The 21456-nt window shown below is 39.1% G+C and overlaps 4 protein-coding genes across 8 annotated transcripts; 3 read left to right on the forward strand and 1 right to left on the reverse strand.

Annotated features, from left to right (window-relative positions):
- The first annotated feature begins 12 nt into the window (after positions 1–12).
- Positions 13–2814, forward strand: LOC147133490 (SH3 domain-containing kinase-binding protein 1). Its single transcript, XM_086012224.1, has 5 exons — positions 13–570; positions 1440–1540; positions 1636–1862; positions 1928–1991; positions 2080–2814. Exons 2-5 carry the CDS (start codon positions 1460–1462, stop codon positions 2116–2118), a joined length of 411 nt encoding a protein of 136 aa, XP_085868350.1. The 5' UTR covers positions 13–570; positions 1440–1459; the 3' UTR covers positions 2119–2814.
- On the reverse strand, positions 2645–9856 carry lipia (lipase, member Ia). Of its 2 annotated transcripts, XM_086012219.1 has the most exons (11): positions 9687–9854; positions 9083–9168; positions 6057–6427; positions 5835–5943; positions 5520–5621; positions 5360–5449; positions 5122–5289; positions 4810–4899; positions 4520–4628; positions 3318–3491; positions 2645–3242 (listed from the first exon to the last, which is right to left on the reverse strand). In XM_086012219.1, exons 2-11 carry the CDS (start codon positions 9156–9158, stop codon positions 3158–3160), a joined length of 1374 nt encoding a protein of 457 aa, XP_085868345.1. In that variant the 5' UTR covers positions 9159–9168; positions 9687–9854; the 3' UTR covers positions 2645–3157. The 2 variants fall into 2 exon arrangements, with proteins under 2 accessions (XP_085868345.1, XP_085868344.1); XM_086012218.1 differs by having other exon boundaries at positions 2645–3491; positions 9687–9856.
- Positions 9577–15575, forward strand: LOC147133492 (choline-phosphate cytidylyltransferase B-like). Of its 3 annotated transcripts, XM_086012223.1 has the most exons (10): positions 9577–9879; positions 11424–11565; positions 11632–11749; positions 13051–13150; positions 13684–13800; positions 13908–14059; positions 14134–14212; positions 14333–14475; positions 14559–14747; positions 15163–15575. In XM_086012223.1, exons 3-10 carry the CDS (start codon positions 11672–11674, stop codon positions 15349–15351), a joined length of 1047 nt encoding a protein of 348 aa, XP_085868349.1. In that variant the 5' UTR covers positions 9577–9879; positions 11424–11565; positions 11632–11671; the 3' UTR covers positions 15352–15575. The 3 variants fall into 3 exon arrangements, with proteins under 3 accessions (XP_085868349.1, XP_085868346.1, XP_085868347.1); XM_086012220.1 differs by lacking the exon at positions 9577–9879 and having other exon boundaries at positions 11324–11565; XM_086012221.1 differs by lacking the exons at positions 9577–9879; positions 11424–11565 and having other exon boundaries at positions 11586–11749.
- A 968-nt stretch (positions 15576–16543) lies between these two features.
- Positions 16544–21375, forward strand: LOC147133493 (palmitoyltransferase ZDHHC20-B-like). 2 transcript variants are annotated; one of them, XM_086012830.1, is made up of 13 exons: positions 16544–16704; positions 17550–17576; positions 17663–17757; positions 17980–18100; positions 18936–19005; positions 19282–19314; positions 19400–19520; positions 19663–19792; positions 19926–20052; positions 20155–20241; positions 20339–20418; positions 20500–20546; positions 20659–21375. In XM_086012830.1, exons 1-12 carry the CDS (start codon positions 16587–16589, stop codon positions 20541–20543), a joined length of 1053 nt encoding a protein of 350 aa, XP_085868956.1. In that variant the 5' UTR covers positions 16544–16586; the 3' UTR covers positions 20544–20546; positions 20659–21375. The 2 variants fall into 2 exon arrangements, with proteins under 2 accessions (XP_085868956.1, XP_085868955.1); XM_086012829.1 differs by having other exon boundaries at positions 16545–16704; positions 19660–19792.
- Positions 21376–21456: the final 81 nt, after the last annotated feature.

Genomic DNA, 21456 nt, shown 5'->3' on the forward strand with positions numbered 1-21456 from the left:
AGATCGAACTTTGCTAGCACATATAGACCTGCAGAGGCCCACCAATTCAATATGTTGGTTAGCACCTGTTTGTCCACAACCGTTTACTTCATGTATCTCATTTTTGGATTAAAAGTAACCTTTTCCCCTGAAAAGCCAAAGTAAATAGTTTGGTAGAAATTGTTTTGTCATCTTTCGTAAGCCCTCTGATTTGACTAAAATCAGAGACTACAACTAAATTACGAGACATAAATGCTGTTTCTTCCGGGAAATAAGACATTGCATTCCACTTTTATCTGTCTGTCCAAAGATGAGATTTCACAATTCCTCCATGAATAAAATGCATAGATCTTTTATCCCCTTTCATGTAACCCTGTGCTGACTGAGTCACCCTTCCTAGAAGCACTTGCCCTTCACTTGGAGACACCCTTTCACTCTGGCCTAGTGATATTAGTGAGCAGGGTGTCGCCCCTGTGCTAAACATAGCTGTCAGTGCTGCACCCCTCTTCAAAACACTGAGCAGGCTACAATGGCTGGTGTTGAGTTACCACAGATGCTGCTGTATCTCACTGAGGAGGATTGCGAAACACGGTAAGTGTGAGTGCTCGGTCTGAACAGTAACTCATTATTTATTGAACATAAATAGTGATATTGCGTCTTTGTTATTGTACACACTCAAGTGGTGTGAACATGGAAAAATATCAAATACCAGGCATGTACATTCGCCCACAGTTTAGACTTATCGGTGCTTTCCATCTGGCATATTTAAGATGTTTATGTGACAGAATTGGTTTCTCTCTACACTTGCATTCCTCTGTCTATAGCCATTGCAATACTGTACACAAGCTGAAGCAATTCATGCAATGTGCTGTATCATAAAACTGACTTTAAAATGATTTATTAATCAGCTACCGTTTGTTTTTGCGTTTGTACTGTAGTATTGTATGTGGATATTAAAAATGTGTCTTCCTAATGTGTTGGAAATATCTTTTTAACCTACTTCTAATTAAAAGTGGTTTACCGTATTCTGCAGCTACAGCCACAATAATAAGCATTAGAAATGATATTTGTAATGTTTTGTGATGAATGTAAATGTCACTAATGTGGCCATGGCTAGTGTACATAGGATAAGATATGAAGCCATGCCTTAAGAATGCGTGTGCGTGTGTTTTGGCCTTGGTATATATTTAGCGCAACGCATTAACAGCTAATAGCTATCTACCTATCCATGTCTTTTTATTTATTTTTATTTTTTTAAAGAACTAAAAAGTTGTGCTTTCTTCATTCCATTGCCATATAATAGTAGATAAGAAAATCATAAACAATAGCCTTAAATACTTTATATAGAAAACCACTCATCTATAGTTTGCTTGTTCCTGGAAATAAATATTTGTACAGTATTTTATATTTTCTTTTAGTTCAGCATTAGCTAAAGTGTTTATTTCAAAACCCTGCACTAGCCTTAAGGTGTCAACTGTGGATGGAAAGAAAAACAAATCCGAGTTCTCCAATGCAGCAAGAAAACTCCCACGAAACCAATCAGAATGGAGCTTCCCTTCGTGTAAGTAGGGGGGGGGAATCATATAATCATGGGTACTGCAAGAAAATTAGATTAATTTTCTTTAATTAGTTTTTGCTGTCCATTCTTCTTCACAGGCAGATGCACCCAGACATGTTCACACACAGTCATCTCCATCCCTCTCCCCGCTGCTTCCCAAAGCTCTCTCCGCTGTTCTGCACGCCAGGCAACCTCCACCGAGCCTCGACCCCGAGCATCGAGCCATCAGAGGCCCAGCGGAACACTCGTCACCCAAACTGGAGCGGCTGCAGTCCGAGCTGAGAGAACTGAGGGAGCAGTTTGAACAGATGAAGAGTCAACACAAGTAGGGCATTGTGTATTCTCCTCAGCCGTACTCTTGTTTTACAAGCTCATTATCTTGTGTTCTAGCAAAGAAATTAAACTTCTAATGAATGAGCTGGATGAGGAGAAGAGAATTCGTTTGACCTTACAGGTAAGGAACAAAAGTATAAATTCCCTTTCTTTTCTTTTCTGGCTGTCCACGCAATGGCATCCATGTTTTTTTCTTTCATTTTTTTTAGATGGAGCTACAACGTATGAAGAAGCACATGTCAAAATGACAAAAATTACTAACAAAAATGATTGTGGTTGTGATGTGGAACTAAGCTGCACCATACTGAGAGCTTTTGCCAATTTATGTAAATAAGTAAAATATCTAGAGCAGCTTTCAGCATGATTCAGTGCAGTTCTACACCACTGCGATCTACTTTAAAAATGTATTGTCAAGTTAATACCTTCATGCAAATGCTAATCAATTTTCTTTGTGGAGGCAACATTTTTGGTCACTTTGAATTGGATTAATTGTGCAGATGTATTTAATGTTGTGGTCAATGAAAGTACACATTTGTGAAACCATGTTTGGTCAATAACATTTTCACATGTATTGTAAAAGTATATTCAAATAATATCATATTATTGTTCGTCATATTTCCCAGGAATAAATGAGCCAGTGTCACTTAATTTATAGAAGCACAACTATTAAGTGTTTTTTTCCTTTTGTGTTTTAGTTGAGATTATTTGTTTGCCTTTTATTATCTATGTGTAATGTCTTACTGCGTACAGTGAAACGGAGGACAAGAAACAAGAGGCAGTTGTAAATATGCACAAATGTGTGCTTTTTTTTTTTTAAGACCACATTATACTGTACTCTAGAGCACTGTTGTATACATTTCTTTCCAAATGTGCGTAAAAAAATGCTGTGAAATGATTTACGTGTTGGTTGGAATCCATTAAAGACAGAATATTATAAAATGCAATATTTGTTTTAATAACGCAGCACAAACTCATCCACAAAAATAAATAATATATATATCCATCTGGTCAGTTAAAAATACATTTATCCTGTTGAACAACACTAAAATGTCACAAAGTTGCAGATGAGGAAATGTCTATATTTACATTCACTTTACGAACACAAACAATACTGTTATGAGATATCATTGTAAGGGTTTTTATCTGATTGAGAACTAACTTAATTTTCAGTGGCATCAGATAGTCAAAACAAATCTCTCAGAAAAGACAGACAGTACATTCGATGTGGCACATTGCGTGTGGCCAATTGCAGACTGAATGGTGCAAGTTTTGTCATGTGATTTAGCCTCAGAAGTTGGACTCTTGGCAGGGAAGTGGGGTGAAGGAGACCTCTTTGCTCTCCTCGAGGACAACGTCGTAGCGACAAAGAGGCCTGAGATGCACAGGTGAACAAACAAGTGTCGGCTCAGTAAGTTGTAAACAATGGATACATGTCAGGTGACTATACCTGTCGTCGCGTTCCAGATGTGTGAGACGGATCCGGAGAACACGCAGTTTGTATTTGGGTTTGAAAACGTTCCCAGTGGAGAACATGAGAGACATCTTGGTCACTGCCTGGAGGTCAGTGTCAAACTGGGCGAACAACTTTGTCTCTGTGAACTTCTTGAACTGGGCTGCTCGACTGATTTGTAAAACACAGACATGAACGTGTAAAAATGAATGTGCCGATGACATAATTTAAGACTAACATGATTTGTGCTGCAGGATGTGACCCAATTTCACTCTGTCCAAAAATTATGATTTAATGCAAATATCTATCTATGCCAGTGAGTTATAGAGACAGAACAATTAAACCTGGGTTTGGGCAAGCACACACTGATTGTCCCCTTGATTAATTCCCCCCTAACAAAATCTAAAAAAAATATGTTTTCCTTTTTTTTTTTTGGGCTTCAAACCCTTAGGCGTTGGATTAAGATAGTGGATCTTTCATACTTGCATTGAGAATTGTATTATGAAACACTGATAATGACAGAATAAACAATGTACTACTAAAAAGAAAAAAGAAATGTATTAAAATCCAGTATTTCGCACGTATATTGTCCATATTTAAAGTCAACCCAAACATGTTTTTTTCAAGAATATGTTCCCAGCAGGCCCACTAGTTGAAACACGGCATGCTGATTAATTTTGCGTTTCTGGAATATAAATTAAGCAGCAAAATGCACTCATTTTTAGCTCTCTGGGAGCATTTTGTCCTCTTTGCATTTTGTCTTCTGTCGACTGAGAATGACATCAGAACCGCTCAGAACGACCAACGGCTGACCTGTTTTCTGAATCTGAGCCGTGATTGGACATTGTGAGCAGTTGTGATGTCATTTTCAGTCAACAGAAGTGACAAAATGGCCGCCCCCAGAGATGGCTAAAAACGAGTGGATTAACACTTATTCCATAAACACAATATTTATCAGAATGCCCTGTTTCAACTTGTCGGCTTGCATAGAACATATTCTTGAAAAAAAATGTTTGCGTTGACCTTCCTTCCTCTTTAAAATAGCATTTTTGTTAAACATCTGTGTAGGAACTTGTGTAGTTCTGTGTGGCCCCTCAGTAGCACTGATGAAAAATTATGGCCCCCTCCAACACTTTCCCACTGGATAGCAGAAGTTACTTAAATAACCTGTGGAGCCACGGCACACAATGAAGACTTACTGGTCAATCTTTGCCACAGCGTCTGTACCATTCCCATGAAGTTTAACAGTGATATAGCCCCAGTGGTCCTCCTCATTCCATACCACCACATCCAGTCTGTAATTTGCCACTGACAGAGGACATGCGATCATTTGACACTTCCTCAAAGACAAACACTCAGTTTCATGTTAGTGAGTATTATAAATGACTGTTTTATGTATATATAAAGCATTTGTGTCGTACGTGGAAATGGAAAGAACATGTTACTCTGTGTTCATTCCAATACTTTTTTTTTTTCTTATCATACTTACTGCAGAATGGATCCTTTTCATTTGTGATGAAGTAAGTCTTGGATTGGCCCAGCTTCAACAAAATGTGTCTCCACTTGTCGATGTCGTAACCTGGTTTGTAGGCAAACATGAATGAATAGCTTCTAACTTTGAGAAAAAATAATGGTGATACGGTCTAAGGACAGATTGTGTGATTCATCTTTTCTATGGCAAAGAAAAACGTATCCTTTCCTACATATTGACTTTTGTAAAATGGTAAAAACATCTATGGATTTCATGAGGTTGTTCAGGTGTAAATAATAGTAAAGAACATTGGGATAATAGAGTTTGTACCAAAAACAGGGCATCCGGCGTTGCCAAACTGCTCACAGCTTGTGCACTTGCCATCCCGGAAGTCCTTGAAAGAGTCGCATGGGAAGGCCCTGCTGGTGCAAGTTTGATTCAAGGACTCACAGTAGAGGTAGACTGATCTCTGATGGTCACATTTAAAGTAGGCTGTTCCTACACAAAAAGTCCAAAGCGAACTGTCAACGCATTTTTACAGGATCAGAAATAATTCAAACGTCGTTACCTGCGAAGATGTGTTTGGGGCAGCCGGGCTGATCTGTTCCCCCGTTGGCGTAAAAATCAATGTGACCTAGAGCTTCTCTGTAGCCCAGGGCTGGAAAAACACAAGCATGTTAAAGTAGTACTACAAGATTTATTCTATAAACGAATGATTTTTGTTTTACCATCTATGTCTGTGTGCAGAGCATCTACAAACTGGGCGTCTGCGGGATCCAGTCGGTCCTCTGGGAGAGCTCCGGTGAACTGGGGCCCTGCTGGATCCAGAGCTGTACAAATGTCGTAAATGTCAAAAACCAGGACTCGTATGATTCTTGCCCTGGGGTTCAAATACCAGCACTGGAATGAATCTAATCAATATGATGCAATTTGTTTCAAAAGTCATTTCAAAGTATTCCAGAGTGTAAAGGGTTAAATACAAATAGACAAAGTCATCTTTTAAAGTCAAATTGTGTAAACCGGATGGAGTGAAAATGTTTTACCTGTAATTCTTCCAATTGTGCCGTTCAGGTTAGCGCCGACAAAACCGGATATGTGTGCGCCAAGGCTGACTCCAATCATGTGGATGTCACTCATTGAGGCGCCTTGCTCCTGTAAGGAACATCATTTAGACACTAAAAAGGCCTCACTTGCCTCCACAAGTCAGATTACACTTTGGATGGTGATGAGGAACGTCAAGTGTGAAAATGAAATCCTAATGGTACCTTCATCAGTTTAAGAAAGCCAGTGAGGTTTTCTCCGGCCTTGTGCGTGTTCTCCACCGCTTTGAAATAATTCACATTAGCAGCGCCGTGGTTCCAGTCCACCAATATGACGTTGATGTCTTTCCTGGCCAGAAGCAGATCTGTGATCCGGTGAGCCCACACGGGGGGAGAGCCCGTGGGCCGATACCCGTGGATGACGAAGGTAGTTGGCCGAGACAGGTTGAAGTGAGGTTCGGCCGAGAAGTTGGTGTGAGACAGAAGTGAGCCGCAGTGTATTGTGTCCCTGGTGAAAAGCAGCAACCTTATCTTGAGGCTTGTCCCGATGATGGCGTGCGCCAGGTCTAAATCTACTAAGTCGGCACATCCCCTTGCTACAAAAGAAGACAACGTGAGAAAGAGGATGTATTTAGATGGAGAGGACACGATACAGTCATTGGACACAAAGTCGGGTCCACTGTCACGTTTCAAATTGTGATCATGTTTTACACGCTACATTCTGACATCATACAACATCATCATATATATTATAACCTTTTATGTGACACGGCAACGTAGCTTAACAGAACGTCTATCATTTCTTTCCTTTTGTGAAACATGCATGTCCAGCTTTTTATTGCTAAGCAGAATTCATTGGACTTAATTGCCCTATTGGCCAATAAACAAAAATGTCATTTTGTTTTACATGAATAATAAATAAATAATAAATGCATCATGTGTATATATGTATGTATATATATATATATATATATATACATTCTAGTCAAAGCAAACTGTAGTTTACCAAGCAGTGTGGGGTCATGGGAATTTGTGTCCCTACGTAAACACAACCACAGAGGAATCAGGTGAGAATCATCATGTGGACAAGTGGCGCGCATGCAACACCGCATGGCGTATAATGTCATGTTGATAGTAACCACAAAATTGGAACATCAGTACATAGACTGACACACCATGTTTTCAAATCAAAGATGAAAGCTAATTCATTGTAGTTATCATCTTCATATCTGATCAGTTTTCTATCCTCGAAACCAGAGATATGTTGTTGATACAACTTTTGTTTTGATTGAAGTTTCTAAAAGACAACGACGGAGCACACTTAAATAGCGCAAATATTATTGTAACAGGTCACCGCATAATACGAAATTGAATACTGTACATGGTATTCCTGGAATTAAAGCGAACTGGTATTTCAACACATTACAGTCGGCTTCCCTTCTGAAATGAATTTCGCAGCTGACGTGAAATTCCTTTTGCGCAATTGCGTTGTCTTTCCACCAATTCTTGATGCATGAGTTTGATGTCGTCGTTTGGAATGGATTGACGTGAGGAAAATAAAACCTACAGGTGCCAGTGAAGGGAGTACTTGAAATGATTTGTAACTGTTTCTGAATACAAAGCAGGTTTTGATTCTCATCCATGTTTCACACCGTGTTGAAACTTTGTTTTGTATTGTGGGTGCGCAGCTGGGCCTAGCTATCAAAAGGTTGCTGTTACATGTTGTGTTTGAATGCAAGATGAGGCATTCAGGGGCCAAATGAGTTACAAAAGAGACCATTGTCCTTTTTAGAAGCTGTGAAGTGGAGGCATGATGTTACTTCATTGTACACTTCACTGTTCATTTTCCCTGAAGCAAAATTTCACTTGTGACAGAAGTCAGATGATATGCAATAGCATATGGACCGAGTACGGGTACGAATATGAGTACTTTCACTTGAGTACCGGTACTCGCCGATACCAAGAACTGATACTTTGTACTGCTATTTTAAATTTAAATTCCCAGACAGATCGTTGTGAGGATAAGCGGTATAGATGATGGATGGATGGAATTCCCAGACGGCCCGCCCGAGTGGATCTACACCGAGGGTATATGTCAGGCTGGTTAACTCATTCACTGCCATTGACGAATTTATTTGTCTTTTTGCAGTCCGGCCATTCAATCCCAGGAATTTATATTTTTTTCAAAATTTTTCAAACGTTAGGGTAAAAGAGGGTCTGAAAATGCCTGGCAGTGAATGAGTTAAGTGGTATTGGTGTCTTAGTATTGGGACGTTTTTATGAATATGAATACTGACGTACAGTATCAATAGTGGTGCATCCCTAATATGCAAGGCACGCCAGCTACACCGAGTGACGCCGTAAAATTAAATTATAAATAATGTTGAAAGTAAACAATGAAAACATTAAAATAAAAAAAATAAGATCAAAAGAAAAGTTAAGAGACAATTTATAATTTAATATTGCACTTATATTATGCAGCTATATTAGTCAAAGCATTGGGGTTGTTCGATATCTCTTTTTTTCAGACCGATACCGGTATGAGTGTTCACTCTTTCAGTACTCACTGTTACCAAGTACTGATACCTCAAATACTTTTGATGCATAAAATTTCATTCAACACAATGCCAAAAAATTGTGAACAAAGATCTTTCTTTCTGATGCAGATGATGATTCGGCTATGTGTCAAACTGCCACAGTATAGCGCCAACTAGTGCTGAGGAAGACTTAAACGATGTCAGATTTTTTGGGGCGTTAAGTATCAGTGGCTGGTATCGGCAGCCTGCATGAGAGCCTGATACCTTTAAAAAACGGCTATCGGCCTGATACTCTATCAAAATGATAGGATAACATAACAAAAAGAATAATTAGAAAAATATCAGTTACGCGAATATAAAAGCTACAACAATATGAAAACATGACACAATTGAGGTCATTTGGTTTCTATGTAGTGATGCGCTGGTCTAGTTTGGTGATACCTTCAAAAATACCAGTGTCATTCCGTTTCTATTGCACAATACTCGTGAAACTACATGTGTTGTGAAACTGTTGCAAATATTTGAAGTGTTCTGAACAGGGGACAAATGAGTGACAATATTTTTCCCGCTAACCATGTTTAGGTGTTTCAGTCACGCTTTCACTTCCTCGTATGTTTCTCGAACTCCTTTTCCCACATGCAGTACAGTCATACATTCCCTGTCAAACGTGTGGACACATACAATAACCATGTTTAAGTATACACTGCGCCTTACCTTTGCATATATCTACACTTATTGCCAAGAGAAGTGCCAGGAATTGCCACTGGGACATGATTAAGGCCAGCCACATGGAAATTAATCTAGAGTTTAAAACACACAGGATTTGAAGTCAACTCAGCTGTTTCGTTGCAAATGACATCACAAACAAAATACTAAGACATGATCCTGTGGCCTCACTCCACACATCATCATAGCTAAGAGATTACAATATTTCCAAGTGCAGATTTTTTTCCTGATATATCTTTTTTTTTCCTTGTTGTCTTGTATTCTGCCCAATCAGACGGCAGTTTCAAAGTTGTAAGCATTTCTTCCCCGGTGGCAGGCCGGTTTAGTTACTCATCTACTGACCCTCCTATGTTGGCACACAGGATATGCATGACCAACTATTTTTTCATTGTCAGTGTCGCAGAGCCTTGCATTTTTTTTTTTTTTTTTTTTTTTTTTTTGAAAACAGTGATCTCACGTGACTTTAATTAAGTGGAGATGTGCAGAAATCAATCTCTGACTTGGTTCCTGACATGTGTACACAGATAGGCATTCCTAGTTAGAATCAAAGACCGCAAGTGTAAAACCTCTGAATCAACCTTATTAGTCTTACCTTAGTTGTGGGGAAGTAGTCCCTGACCCGTTCTATCCGAGATTTAAAACCTTGAAGTCTATCCTGTGTTTGTATCCCTACATGTTGAGGCACTGTTCACTTCAGGAAGTCAGTGGAGTGAGAGATACTTGTCCCGCCCGCCTGCTCTCACCAGGATGGCCACACCCCTTGCTCCAGGTCATTGTGCTCGCAGGTGAAACATTCTTGTCAACTTACCCGTGGTATGTCTACTGTTACTGCACGTGTACAGTATATTCATTCACTTGTGAAATCTCCATTGATGGGATTATTAGTCAAATAACTTGGTCCCTCACTGCAAATGAATTATTTCAGAAATTGTGAGCCAAAATGCTAATTTATAGATAATAATTTGAGGACAAAACTGCTGGTTTCTACATACCATATGCCTGAAACTAGCACCGGGATATCATTTTTGATAATCTGATAGGGCACCCAGTAAGTGCTTCAGTGAAGTGCTTCATATGAAGTTTGAGTCTCACCTTTTGAATTGATCTACTGAAATAAATTCAGTTTTCCCACAATATTCTAAATTATTGAATTGTACCTGCATAGAGTAACATATCAAATGTTACACTTTTAATTACAAAACATCAACCACACACATTTCCCCAGATGGGTTTGGGAGATTTTGTTATGGAGAGATGAAAGGTTGATCTTTTTAGCCACAATTCCAAAAGGTATGGTGGCCCAAACACAGCACTACTCAACTCCAACTTAGTACAAAACCACATTATCTCTGTTAACATGTACCTCTTTTAGGTTCCCTTTGCAAAAAAAATGTATTTTCACCAGAGTTGTAGTTATAGGCCACATTGATGGTGGAAAAAAAGTTTTTAAATTGTTTACCTTGGTCTTTTTTAATATAAACAGGGGTATGTTTAAACATTTGAATCAATCAATGAGATAAAAAAATTGTTCCTGATTGAGTTCAAATTGTTGAGAAATGATACTGTGATTAATAGCTACCTTATTTTATTGTTGTACCAGAGCATTGTGTGAATTTGTGGCTTTGCATTCACAGATGGAGGAGAGAAAGTACAAAATGTAACATTTGACGCTCAAATTTCTGGAGTGTTGATTTTTCTCTAAGCTAAGATAAACAAACACCTTTAAAATATGCTTGAACGTTGTCTTGTATTGTAAATAATATAAATATATTATTCTTGATAGAACAATACAGTACAGGTTTGTATGGCTTCTATTCCTACTACACCCACCAGAAGGCAGTGTATTACAAAATAGTTGGCATTCAACCACGGTAAGAAGGGAATGCTAACAAAACAAAGTCACAAATTAATCATAATAAACATTTCTGGCCCTTTAAACAACAATTTTGAACTACATGTTCATCTCAACATGACAAAAGTGTGTACTTTTCTTACGCGTCAATACTGAACTATAAAACTGTACTCATTTACTCATTGTTGTCAGGATTTTAGGTGATTCAAGCAAAGCGTAGGTGACTAGTTTTACGACTTTTAAACATACAAACTGTGAAATGTCAACAACCTTTATGAAGTGCCAAAACTATATCCACTATATTCAACTGTATTCCAATTACATAACATCACAGACATATAGTCCTACTGTGTTTACTTCCAAAGACAGACATTTACACACACAACTGATCACAATTGACACTTTCTCGCTCTGTCACACATCAAAATTTCGATTCATTTCTCATTGCTACTTGTCATTTGTAATTCTTTGTTTCAGTCTAGCGCTGCCTACGTGGAGATATGGGAAGTCAACCGGAGGCCCGTGATTAACAAGAACACGCTACGTTGTAGCGGCCTGAACTTTGCTCACTACATTGTATCGTCATCACTCATCAGAGTCCGGCAGGGGCCAGGCGATGGTATGCATACGTACTTGGAGGCAGATAAAGGTTTCCACATACTGTATCTGCTGTATTATGCTTAAGGAGCCATAGGTGCAGGGTTGGCGCTTGATTCTTTGAGAGGATGCCAGAAAGGAGACGTAAAAGAGGCGGCAACAACCAGCAGCAGGCCCCGCGGGGACGAAATGGAGCCTCAGGCCGGGTAAAATACATCTCGTGTGGCTCTTGATTTGAATGCATGTATACTAAAACTAATAAGATAGGTGGGACAATGACTCATTATGATACCTGTATACACCTAGCAGCCAGTTTATGATGTACTAACTAATACTTTGTCCCTTTCATGTTGCTAGATATTGTTCATAAATAAATGTAAAGACATTTCCCCCACTATACAGCCCCTTTCTCAACTGTTAGATCTTATTTGATTGTACATGCAGTGGCCAGCCAGTATCACCCCTGATCATTATTTTTTCCCCACAACATAAATTTAGAAATTTATTCAAACTAAATTTATTTTATTTTCAGTTTTAAACCTGAAAGAAAATAAAGGCTGACACAACTATTGGCCTACTGATGAGTATTTAACTCATTCACTGCCAGTCATTTTCAGACCCACTTTTACTCTAACATTTGGGAAAATTTGAAAAAAATATAAATAAGTTCCCTGGGATTGAATGGCTGGACTGTGAGAAGACAAATAGATGTGTCAATGGCAGTGAATGAGTTGAACATTATGAGGGTAAAAAAACAGGATGGCATCTTTACTGAAAATGTGACCAAAAATGTACAGTATATGCTTCAAGTGCTTTTATTTGTTTAACGGGTCACAAGCAGTAGTGTCAAAGAATACCTAGCGACAGATAAAGTTGTGTATAATATACACACAACACAAAGTCCATGACCTGCCCCTCGGTGATTGCTTGCTTTATTCATGACCCTCTAAAAAAATAAAAAAGAAATACATAAACTTATATAAGTCTTTTTTCTTCAATGACGCACTTGTAGATTATTGTTTACTGCATGAGTCAGACATTTGTGTTGAATGCATCTTGGTAACCTTTTAAAAGCCGAACTGGTTTAACACAAGATGCAATTAAAAGCACGACTGCTTGTCCATACATGTCCATTGTCATCTGCCCCCCACGCTTGGATCTAGGGTTAGGGTTGGGATTTAGAGCAGTGTTTCCCAACTGTAAAAAAAAAGAAAAAAAAAGTCACAAGATGTATAAATAGTAAAATAATGATATGTAATAATTTACTCAGAAATGGACTTAATCAGTGTGCAACCTGGGTCTGTTTAATTGAACACAAAGCTGATAAATCTGCAGGAAGCTGTGACTTATTCCGTTGTATGAATAGCAAAAGGTTGATACACAGGATTATTGTACCTTCAACCATCTAGTGGAGTTAATAATTTTTCTGAAAAAAAGAAGTCAAATTGGATAGATTCCCGCCGCACCCCTGATGATCTCTCATGGTTTGTTGTTATCCACTTTCCAGGCTCTACGGGAGCCAGCTGCGTTTGCCAAGTCGACTGGTTGTGAATCAGAGGTCCCCCATGAAAAGTTGACCTTAGCCCAGGCCAAGAGGGGCACACCAGGTTCCCATTTATTTCTCGTTTATAAATAGCGTCAAGGCAAATTGTTGTCTGTAGATTTTGCTTTGATTGCAACGTTTTATTTACAGCAGATATTAAACAAAGTTGACGTGTGAAACTAAAAATCTGTCTTTTAAAAAGACGGACCACATAACGTTTTCTAAACCCTCAGAACTGGAATCTAACAGCTCTTTTTATTTTTTTAATTATATGATTGAAACTCTTGACTCATCCTTCCAACTGAATTCTCCATTCTATAACCATTGCTTGTTTTTTAACGGAACTGTATGTGTGTGGGTGGCTGTGAGTCACCAATAGTGTAGTGGTTCACTCGCCTGACTACCGTGCTGGCCACTCAGTGACAAGTCTTGCCGCCAAAGTGGAATGATGTACATTTTATATATCTTATTATGGTATTATTACTACACAGTACACGTTCACCCACTTTACTGTTTGTCATTTTACAGAAAGGTGTCAACTTCTAGATAGCCTCATCAAAAATGTTCTTTTTTTCTTTTTTTTTTTTTTTTTTTTAGCTCATAGACCAGTTCGGGTTTACGCTGATGGCATATTTGATCTTTTCCATTCTGGACATGCCCGAGCACTGATGCAGGCCAAAAATGTGTTTCCAAACACACATCTGATAGTGGGAGGTAGACTGTGACTCTTTCTCGACTTGCTTATTTATTAAATGGCAGTATCTTAAGAAAATCAGCATAGACTGGAACTCCATCGGATGTGTTTGTTTGTTTGTTTGAAGTGTGCAGTGACGAGCTGACGCACAAGTTCAAGGGCTACACGGTGATGACCGAGGACGAGCGCTACGATGCCCTGAGGCACTGCCGCTACGTCGACGAGGTGGTGCGAGACGCTCCCTGGACCCTGAGCACGGAGTTCCTGACGAAACACAAGGTCAAAGGTTGTGCAGCCGTAAAACTAGCTACTTATTGGATGACGCTTTTAACACTATTGTCTGACTTATGCAGATTGATTTTGTGGCCCATGATGACATCCCTTACACCTCTGCTGGATCAGAGGATGTTTATAAGCACATCAAGGCAGCAGGTGAGGATTCATAGTTGCGCAATATTATTCATCACTGGCAGGTTACTAGGAAGAAAAAAAAAAAAAGGTGAATGGATGGCTGGTTCAAGCTTGAACGTGTCACGTGTGTCATTGTGGCAGGAATGTTTGTGGCCACCCAGAGAACAGAGGGCATCTCGACGTCCGACCTGATCACTCGCATTGTGCGAGACTACGACATCTACGTACGACGCAACCTGCAGAGAGGCTACACGGCCCGAGAACTCAACGTTGGATTCATTAACGTAAGGCCCGGAAAATATGTTGGATTATTGTATTGTTTTTTTGCGTCCTGAACATAAATCAGACACCTTGATGTTCATGACAGGACAAGAAATATCGCCTTCAGAACCAGGTGGACAAGATGAAAGAGACGGTCCGTACAGTGGAAGAGAAGTCCAAACATTTTGTGTACCGAGTGGAGGAGAAGAGTCAAGATCTCATCCACAAGTGGGAAGAGAAGTCACGGGAATTCATTGGCAACTTTCTGGAGCTTTTTGGACCAGATGGAGCTTGGGCATGTTTACTTTGACATTTAATCCACATACACATATTATGATTAATCACCTTTTTTTTTTTTACCCCAGATGATTTTGGAGACATTGTTACATCCATCCATTAATTTTCTATACCGCCTGTCCTACAAACTAAATCTAACACTACGGTACTTTACATGCAGTATTACAAATCTATCCCTCAGAGTAATAATAAGCATTATCATTGTTGTCAAAGTTTATAATTTTTTAGACCGTGCAGGTACGTATATGTATGTAATGGAGTGTCCAATGAGTGTTTATGTTGTTTTATTTCCTTCTTTAATGTACTGCTCTTGCATCAGCTGTTCACATTTTTTGAATCAACATTGTGCAGGACTTATCTAGTGTTGGGACATGATAAACCAGCTCCACTTTTCTGTTTGTGTCCTTGTGCAGCATGCTATTCAGGAGCACAGTGGACGAATGCTCCAGGCCCTGTCGCCTTACTCGTCCCCTCGTGGCTCCCCCAGCAGCAGTCCAACCAGAATGCGCTCATGCTCTCCTCATTCCTCCTCAACCTCCTCCAGAACTTCTCCCGCCTCCACATCACCGCCTGCTTCTCCCTCCGCCCGCCGCCACACCTGAAATTGGAACACTCTTCTTAGTCAAGGCTACCTCCACATATTGTGCAAATCAACTATTATGTTCCCAATACCAGATCCTACCCCCCCCCCCAAGTATTATATTAAAATATGGCTGAGATGTTCCATTGATTTCACTAAAATATCATTAGAATTATTTTGACTGGTTTAGTTGAATTTACATAGAATACATTCACAGTTATGGTGTTTTCTCCATTAAAATATACAAGAAAAAGAAAATGTCATTTCAATTTCTATGTACTGACCATGCTGCATAGTTAACCCAAAAAAATGTTGCAACCTGAAATGGATTGCACAGGTAAATGTTGCATAACATTCCAGGTATGGGTCAAACAGTGCAAAAATGTATTGAACACTACTACTGACACGGGGGGCACGGTGATTGATTGGTTAGCATGTCCGCTTCATAGTTCAGAGGTCGTGGGTTCGATCCCGGCTCCGGCCTCCCTGTGTGGAGTTTGCATGTTCTCCCCGTGCCTGCGTGGGTTTTCTCCTGGTACTCCGGTTTCCTCCCACATTCCAAAAACATGCATGGTAAGTTGATTGGACACTCTAAATTGCCCCTAGGTGTGACTGTGAGAGCGGTTGTTTGTTTGTCTCTGTGTGCCCTGCGATTGGCTGACAACCAATTCAGGATGTCCCCCGCCTACTGCCTGAAGACAGCTGGGATAGGTTCCAGCACGCCCATGACCCTTGTGAGGATAAGCGGTATAGATAATGCATGGATGGATACTACTAGTACTGCTTGTTTAATATGAACTAACAATTGTCATTGAGGAAAATAAGCTTTTGTTAATTTTATTTTAAAATTCAATTTGTTAAAGAAAATATTGAAATACATAGTTATTAAAAGTGAAGATAATTTATTTTCACACTGAATTTAGTAAAAAACATTTAGTCACATGACTTACTGTACATGAAGTGACGACAAACATGACTATCCATTGCAGTGTTTACTTTTACATCTTGTGTTTTCCTTTTGAGTATTATCAGTTTATTCATGTTTGTTATTAATGTTACTAATTGTAGGTGCCTCAGATAATCGTTCTCGTCGATATGTTTTTTTTGTGGAACAAGTCGCTAAAAAATATTCAGCGACTTGAACAGGAAAGTTAGACATTTGGCATGTCTGGGATTTGTAGTTTTTCAGTGTTCGCCTCGCATGGCCGTGACGTCATAACTCACCGGCTGCCACAGACTGGCCATTACAGATTAAAGATGGCGCCCTCTCGTACACTGAGGTGCTGCAAACGGGCTCTTAACTGGATACCTGTCCTGTTTATTAACCTGGTCGTTGGCTGGTCTTACTACGCTTATGTTGTGGAGCTTTGTGTTTGTAAGTATGCTTTATTTTGTTTATTCAATTGTATAAGCGTGTATTTGTCGTGGAAGTGAATATGCGGTTGTGTTGACAACTATTTCCCGGTTGTCAAGTTGTCAGCTGTCATTTGTCAAAGTGTGATTTACGATTATTGTCGGGCTTTAAAGTAATTCTTTTATAATTGTTTATTTTTCTTCTTCCGTTGTTATTCCATTTACAAAAGTTTTTCATCGAAGAGTTATTGTAAGTTGAGAAATGTTGCATTTGCGGGTCATACATATGAGGAAGTCTAACGGTATCTCTCGTCAACAATATTATCTACTGAGCTATGGAAGCTAAAATAAGTTTTATAATACACGTTCTGCCCCACTGTGTGTTTACTTACAATTCACGAGTTAGTTTTTTTTAAGATCAAATTAACTCCAATAGTGGATTTATGGCAGCCATAAAAACCCAGTCATTAAAGTAATTGATTGATAAGTCATTTAGATTTGTTTGTCAAAAGGCAGGCTGTTCTTTTTTTTTTTTTATTAGAAGACGGGAACAAAAAGCATTCACTGTCCTTAATAACAGATGGCTTCTTTTTTAGCTGCCAGCGTGGAACGGATGATACCATTATCTGCATGTTGATGAATTTTAGCGGCTGTGGTCAGGCGAGGGGCGTCCCTGCTTGCTCAACAAAGCTCCTTCTCATTGTCTTATTGCAAGGGGGAGCGGTTGGGTGGGGGCACTGCAAGCGGTGCCAGGCCACTGCCACATGGTGCCAGGACGGGGTGTCGTGCAATGGGAGATGTGAATTTATGCATATTTGATGAGCACTAACTAATGTCTTGTCTTCTTCATTTGTGCATGTTATATAGATACAATCACAAACAATGCAGAGCGAAGTAAGTGAACCATGCATGTTCCTTTTTTAATTTATTGTTAGCAAACATTACATGAGTGTTGCTTCATATTTGCGTCCTCTCAACAGTCAGCTACCTGGTCGTCTTCCACATTTTCTTCTTCATGTTCATATGGTCTTACTGGAAGACCATCTGCACCAGACCCGCCGAACCATCGAAAGTGGTATAAGAGAAAATTTGTGTGTTTTATACCTTAGTTGCACAAGCAGGCTTTGCCCCGCACCATCAAATTGAATGTGTTGTCATGATGACATGCTATTTATAAAATGGGCAGACAAACTTAATTCTGACATCGAACATAAAACAAGACATAGTATTCATTTTTTTCAAAATGAAAAAAACAGTTGTGTATGGTTTTTACCGCTGTAATTTCTTGTGCTGTCAGTTCACCCTGCCCAGAGCGGAGAAAGAACAGTTTGAAAGGGAAGAGCAAGCGGAGATGCAACAGGAAATTCTGAAGAAGGTGGCGAGGAATTTACCCATCTACACACGTACAGCAGGAGGAGGTGAGGCCTTTTACTCTAGTTGTAAACACTGACTGCATTGTAAGCCGTTTAAGATCAGACCACCAGGGAGTGTGCCTGAACAAAGGAAGGACACACACCTTTCAACATTAGTCATGTCATCAACATCTTGACACACTCACACTAAACACAAGAGGAAGTTAATAGGAACTCATACAACAAGATAATAAGCACATTTATATTTTAACTAGGATCTGTGGAATAATTTAAATATTTTCAACATTTTGCAAAAAGTTAAAGTTCCCTCTACTTGCTGCATCTCTAAACTGGAATGACTGAACAATTACGAATGTTAGTTTTCCAAAAACAGAAAACCTATTATTCTTTTCAACTCTGCAGTTGAAAATACTTCATTTTACTACTACCGGTAGTTGAGTTTGCATTTAGGATTATTATTGTTTATAAGTGAGAAATTGTGTTTATGCCTTATTAATTTGACATTTTTTTAATTTTGCTCCAAAATATCCTGCCCGTAATTAGAGCTTGTGTTTTCCTGCTCAGGCGCAGCAGGTTCATGTGTAGCCAGAGCAACACTGAACGGAAGGGCTAATTGGACTCAGGTGTACTTGTTTTTCTCTTTGGGCACACGCGGTTTGTTCCGCTCAACAACATCGTGTAAAATTACAGGCAGCATTGTTTGCACACCCCCTTTTACACTGACATCTCTGATCTTGTTCCCTGTGCGGCGCGCAGCACCAAATCTAGACCTTTTGATTTAAAGATGAATTCAATATTCAGAGTATATACAGGTAATGTGTTTGAAAACAAAAAAAAATAAGACAAGATGGACGCAAAAAGTCATTTCTATTCTCTACAGTCATCCGATACTGTGGCCTCTGCCAGGTCATCAAACCTGACCGCTGTCACCATTGCTCCACCTGTGAGATGTGAGTATAAGCACTTTATTTAGGTCGCATTTGTTTACATGATGAAACAAAATGTTAGATCGGGATGTTCTGAAGGCAACTGTGCACGTGCATATTTGTTCACACGTGTTTAGATTTATAATACACACGTACCTCCTATATACAAAATTAAAACACGCCTCTTAAAAATAGAAGTGCACAATGACTATTGGAACAAAAGTACTATTCTAAGTTTTCAAAAATGATAGTCAAATACTCTTTGACCTAATCACACATCTACTGTGTTGTCTGTTCAAGGTGTGTGCTCAAAATGGACCATCACTGTCCCTGGTGCAGTAACTACTTCATTAAAAACAACTTTTTATATTTCGTTGTCAGCTTTCAAGCTAAAGTGTTTTTGTTTTTCCCCACTCAGGGTGAATAACTGTGTTGGCTTCTCAAACTACAAGTTCTTTGTCTTGTTTTTGGCATATGCTTCACTTTACTGTGGAGTGATATGCGCTACTGTCGTCCAGTACTTCATCAAATTCTGGTCTGTGAGTATCAGCCCCCCACCCCCCTCCCAATAAATTGACGTTGTCTCAGACATCATTAAATGTGCCTCACAGGCTTCACATTTTAGTTTGTATAACTTGATTTGAGGGTCAGTAATTGTCTTTCTGTTCTTCTCCATAGAAGCATCTTCCCAACACGCATGCCAAATTCCACATTTTGTTCCTTTTCTTTGTGGCGGCACTGTTTTTCATCAGCATCCTGTCACTCTTCAGCTACCACCTCTGGCTTGTAGGCAGGAACAGGACCACCATAGGTGCCGTACTTGTTACCTTTCGCATTATTGAGTGTGACAGTGCTGCCATTACCCACTGGAAAGTCACCACAGATACCACGGTTGTGCAATTTAACCTTTTTTTTTTTTTTTCTTTCTCGATACTCATCAACAGAGGCTTTTAGGGCTCCAGTCTTTGTAAAAGGACCGGACAAAAATGGATTTTCTCTGGGCTTCAAACGTAATGTCGCTGAGGTGTTTGGCGATGAAGCGAAGCACTTCTTATTTCCTGTTTTTTCCAGGTCAAATTTCATCTTTAATTTGAAGTGCTCGCAATATGAAGACTGTTTCATACCATGAATACAAGAAACCTTTGACTTTTGTTCCCCTCTCTATTTTGTCAGTCTGGGGGACGGGCATTCGTTTGTAACCAGACTGGTGCACATCGATCCTGAACAGGCAAACAGTATCTTGCAGCAAAATGGCAAAAGGTTATTGAAGTTACTTTTTTGAAACATTTCATTTGTAGTCTGTTTTTTTTTTTTTTTCTTCTTGCCATTAATCACCAGTGTGACTTTTTGATTACAGTCTTTCTAATGAGGATATAAGCCCTAATGGGCTGGCCAACAGTACGCAACACAAAGCGGATGACAACAAGGAGGAGAATGGTACACCATATTAAAAATTCAAAATTGAAGTTTAATGTCAAAGCAGGCTTCTCTAATTTGGATTCTGTATTTGTCTTTTAGGAGGAGTCCAGACAGTGTCCGTGGCCATGGAAAGTGAGCCATAGAAGGTATATCAAATTGTATAATTATTCATGATATTTTGGTGAGTGTTCTCCTGTTTTTTTTAAGTACTATTATTTTTTTTGTATTTTATTTTATTTATTTTTTTTGCTCATCCAGCTGACCTCACATGCCGCCTTGACCATCAGCACGTCCACTGGAGCCATCCTCCGCCCACAGCTAGGCTTCTACAGCCCCCCCCCCCCCCAAAAAAAAAAAAAAAAAAAAAATATATATATATATATATATATATATATATATATATATATTTTTTTAAACGTACTTACATTAGCTCGCTACTTGGTAATACAAGGGCTTCATCGCAACCCTTTAGACAGCAGTCTGATCCAGAGGTTTGCATTCGTTGTGGTCCAAAAAAACATTAGCAGCAAACTGATTGTGCTTTACTCTCCGAGCCAGTGTGTAGATTTTACCTCACTCATTAATTGACATATTATTCAGTATTATACTAGCATCATTAAAATGGATCAGGAGAGATGAATGCTGCCAACCGTATGTGCAATATGTCCAAGAAGATTCGACGCAGTGAATCGCTTTTTGAACTGGGTTCAGTTATTGTCAAATGATTTATTTTTGTTTACACTGTTGAACTACGTATTTAGTCACATTCATAAAATCTACTGATAATTGAAGCTTCCAGTGAGAGAGACTAAATCTCTTGATGAAACTATGACACCGAGTGTCACTGCAGATAAATACTTTGAACACATATGTCCTAACAACTTCCACTGCACTATCAATATTTGTAAATGACTTCCTTATTCTCTTTGTAAGTTTATAACCTTAAATATTATAAAGCACAAAGTGTTGACTTTATTACAGCATTTGACAAGTCATTCTTTTGCATGCCATCGCTCATGTCACTCCACACCACACATGATAAAAAGTGGTTTGATT

The sequence above is a fragment of the Filicampus tigris genome, chromosome 17, assembly GCF_054856515.1.
Source record: "Filicampus tigris isolate MCC_2025a chromosome 17, RoL_Ftig_1.0, whole genome shotgun sequence".
NCBI lineage: Eukaryota > Metazoa > Chordata > Actinopteri > Syngnathiformes > Syngnathidae > Filicampus > Filicampus tigris.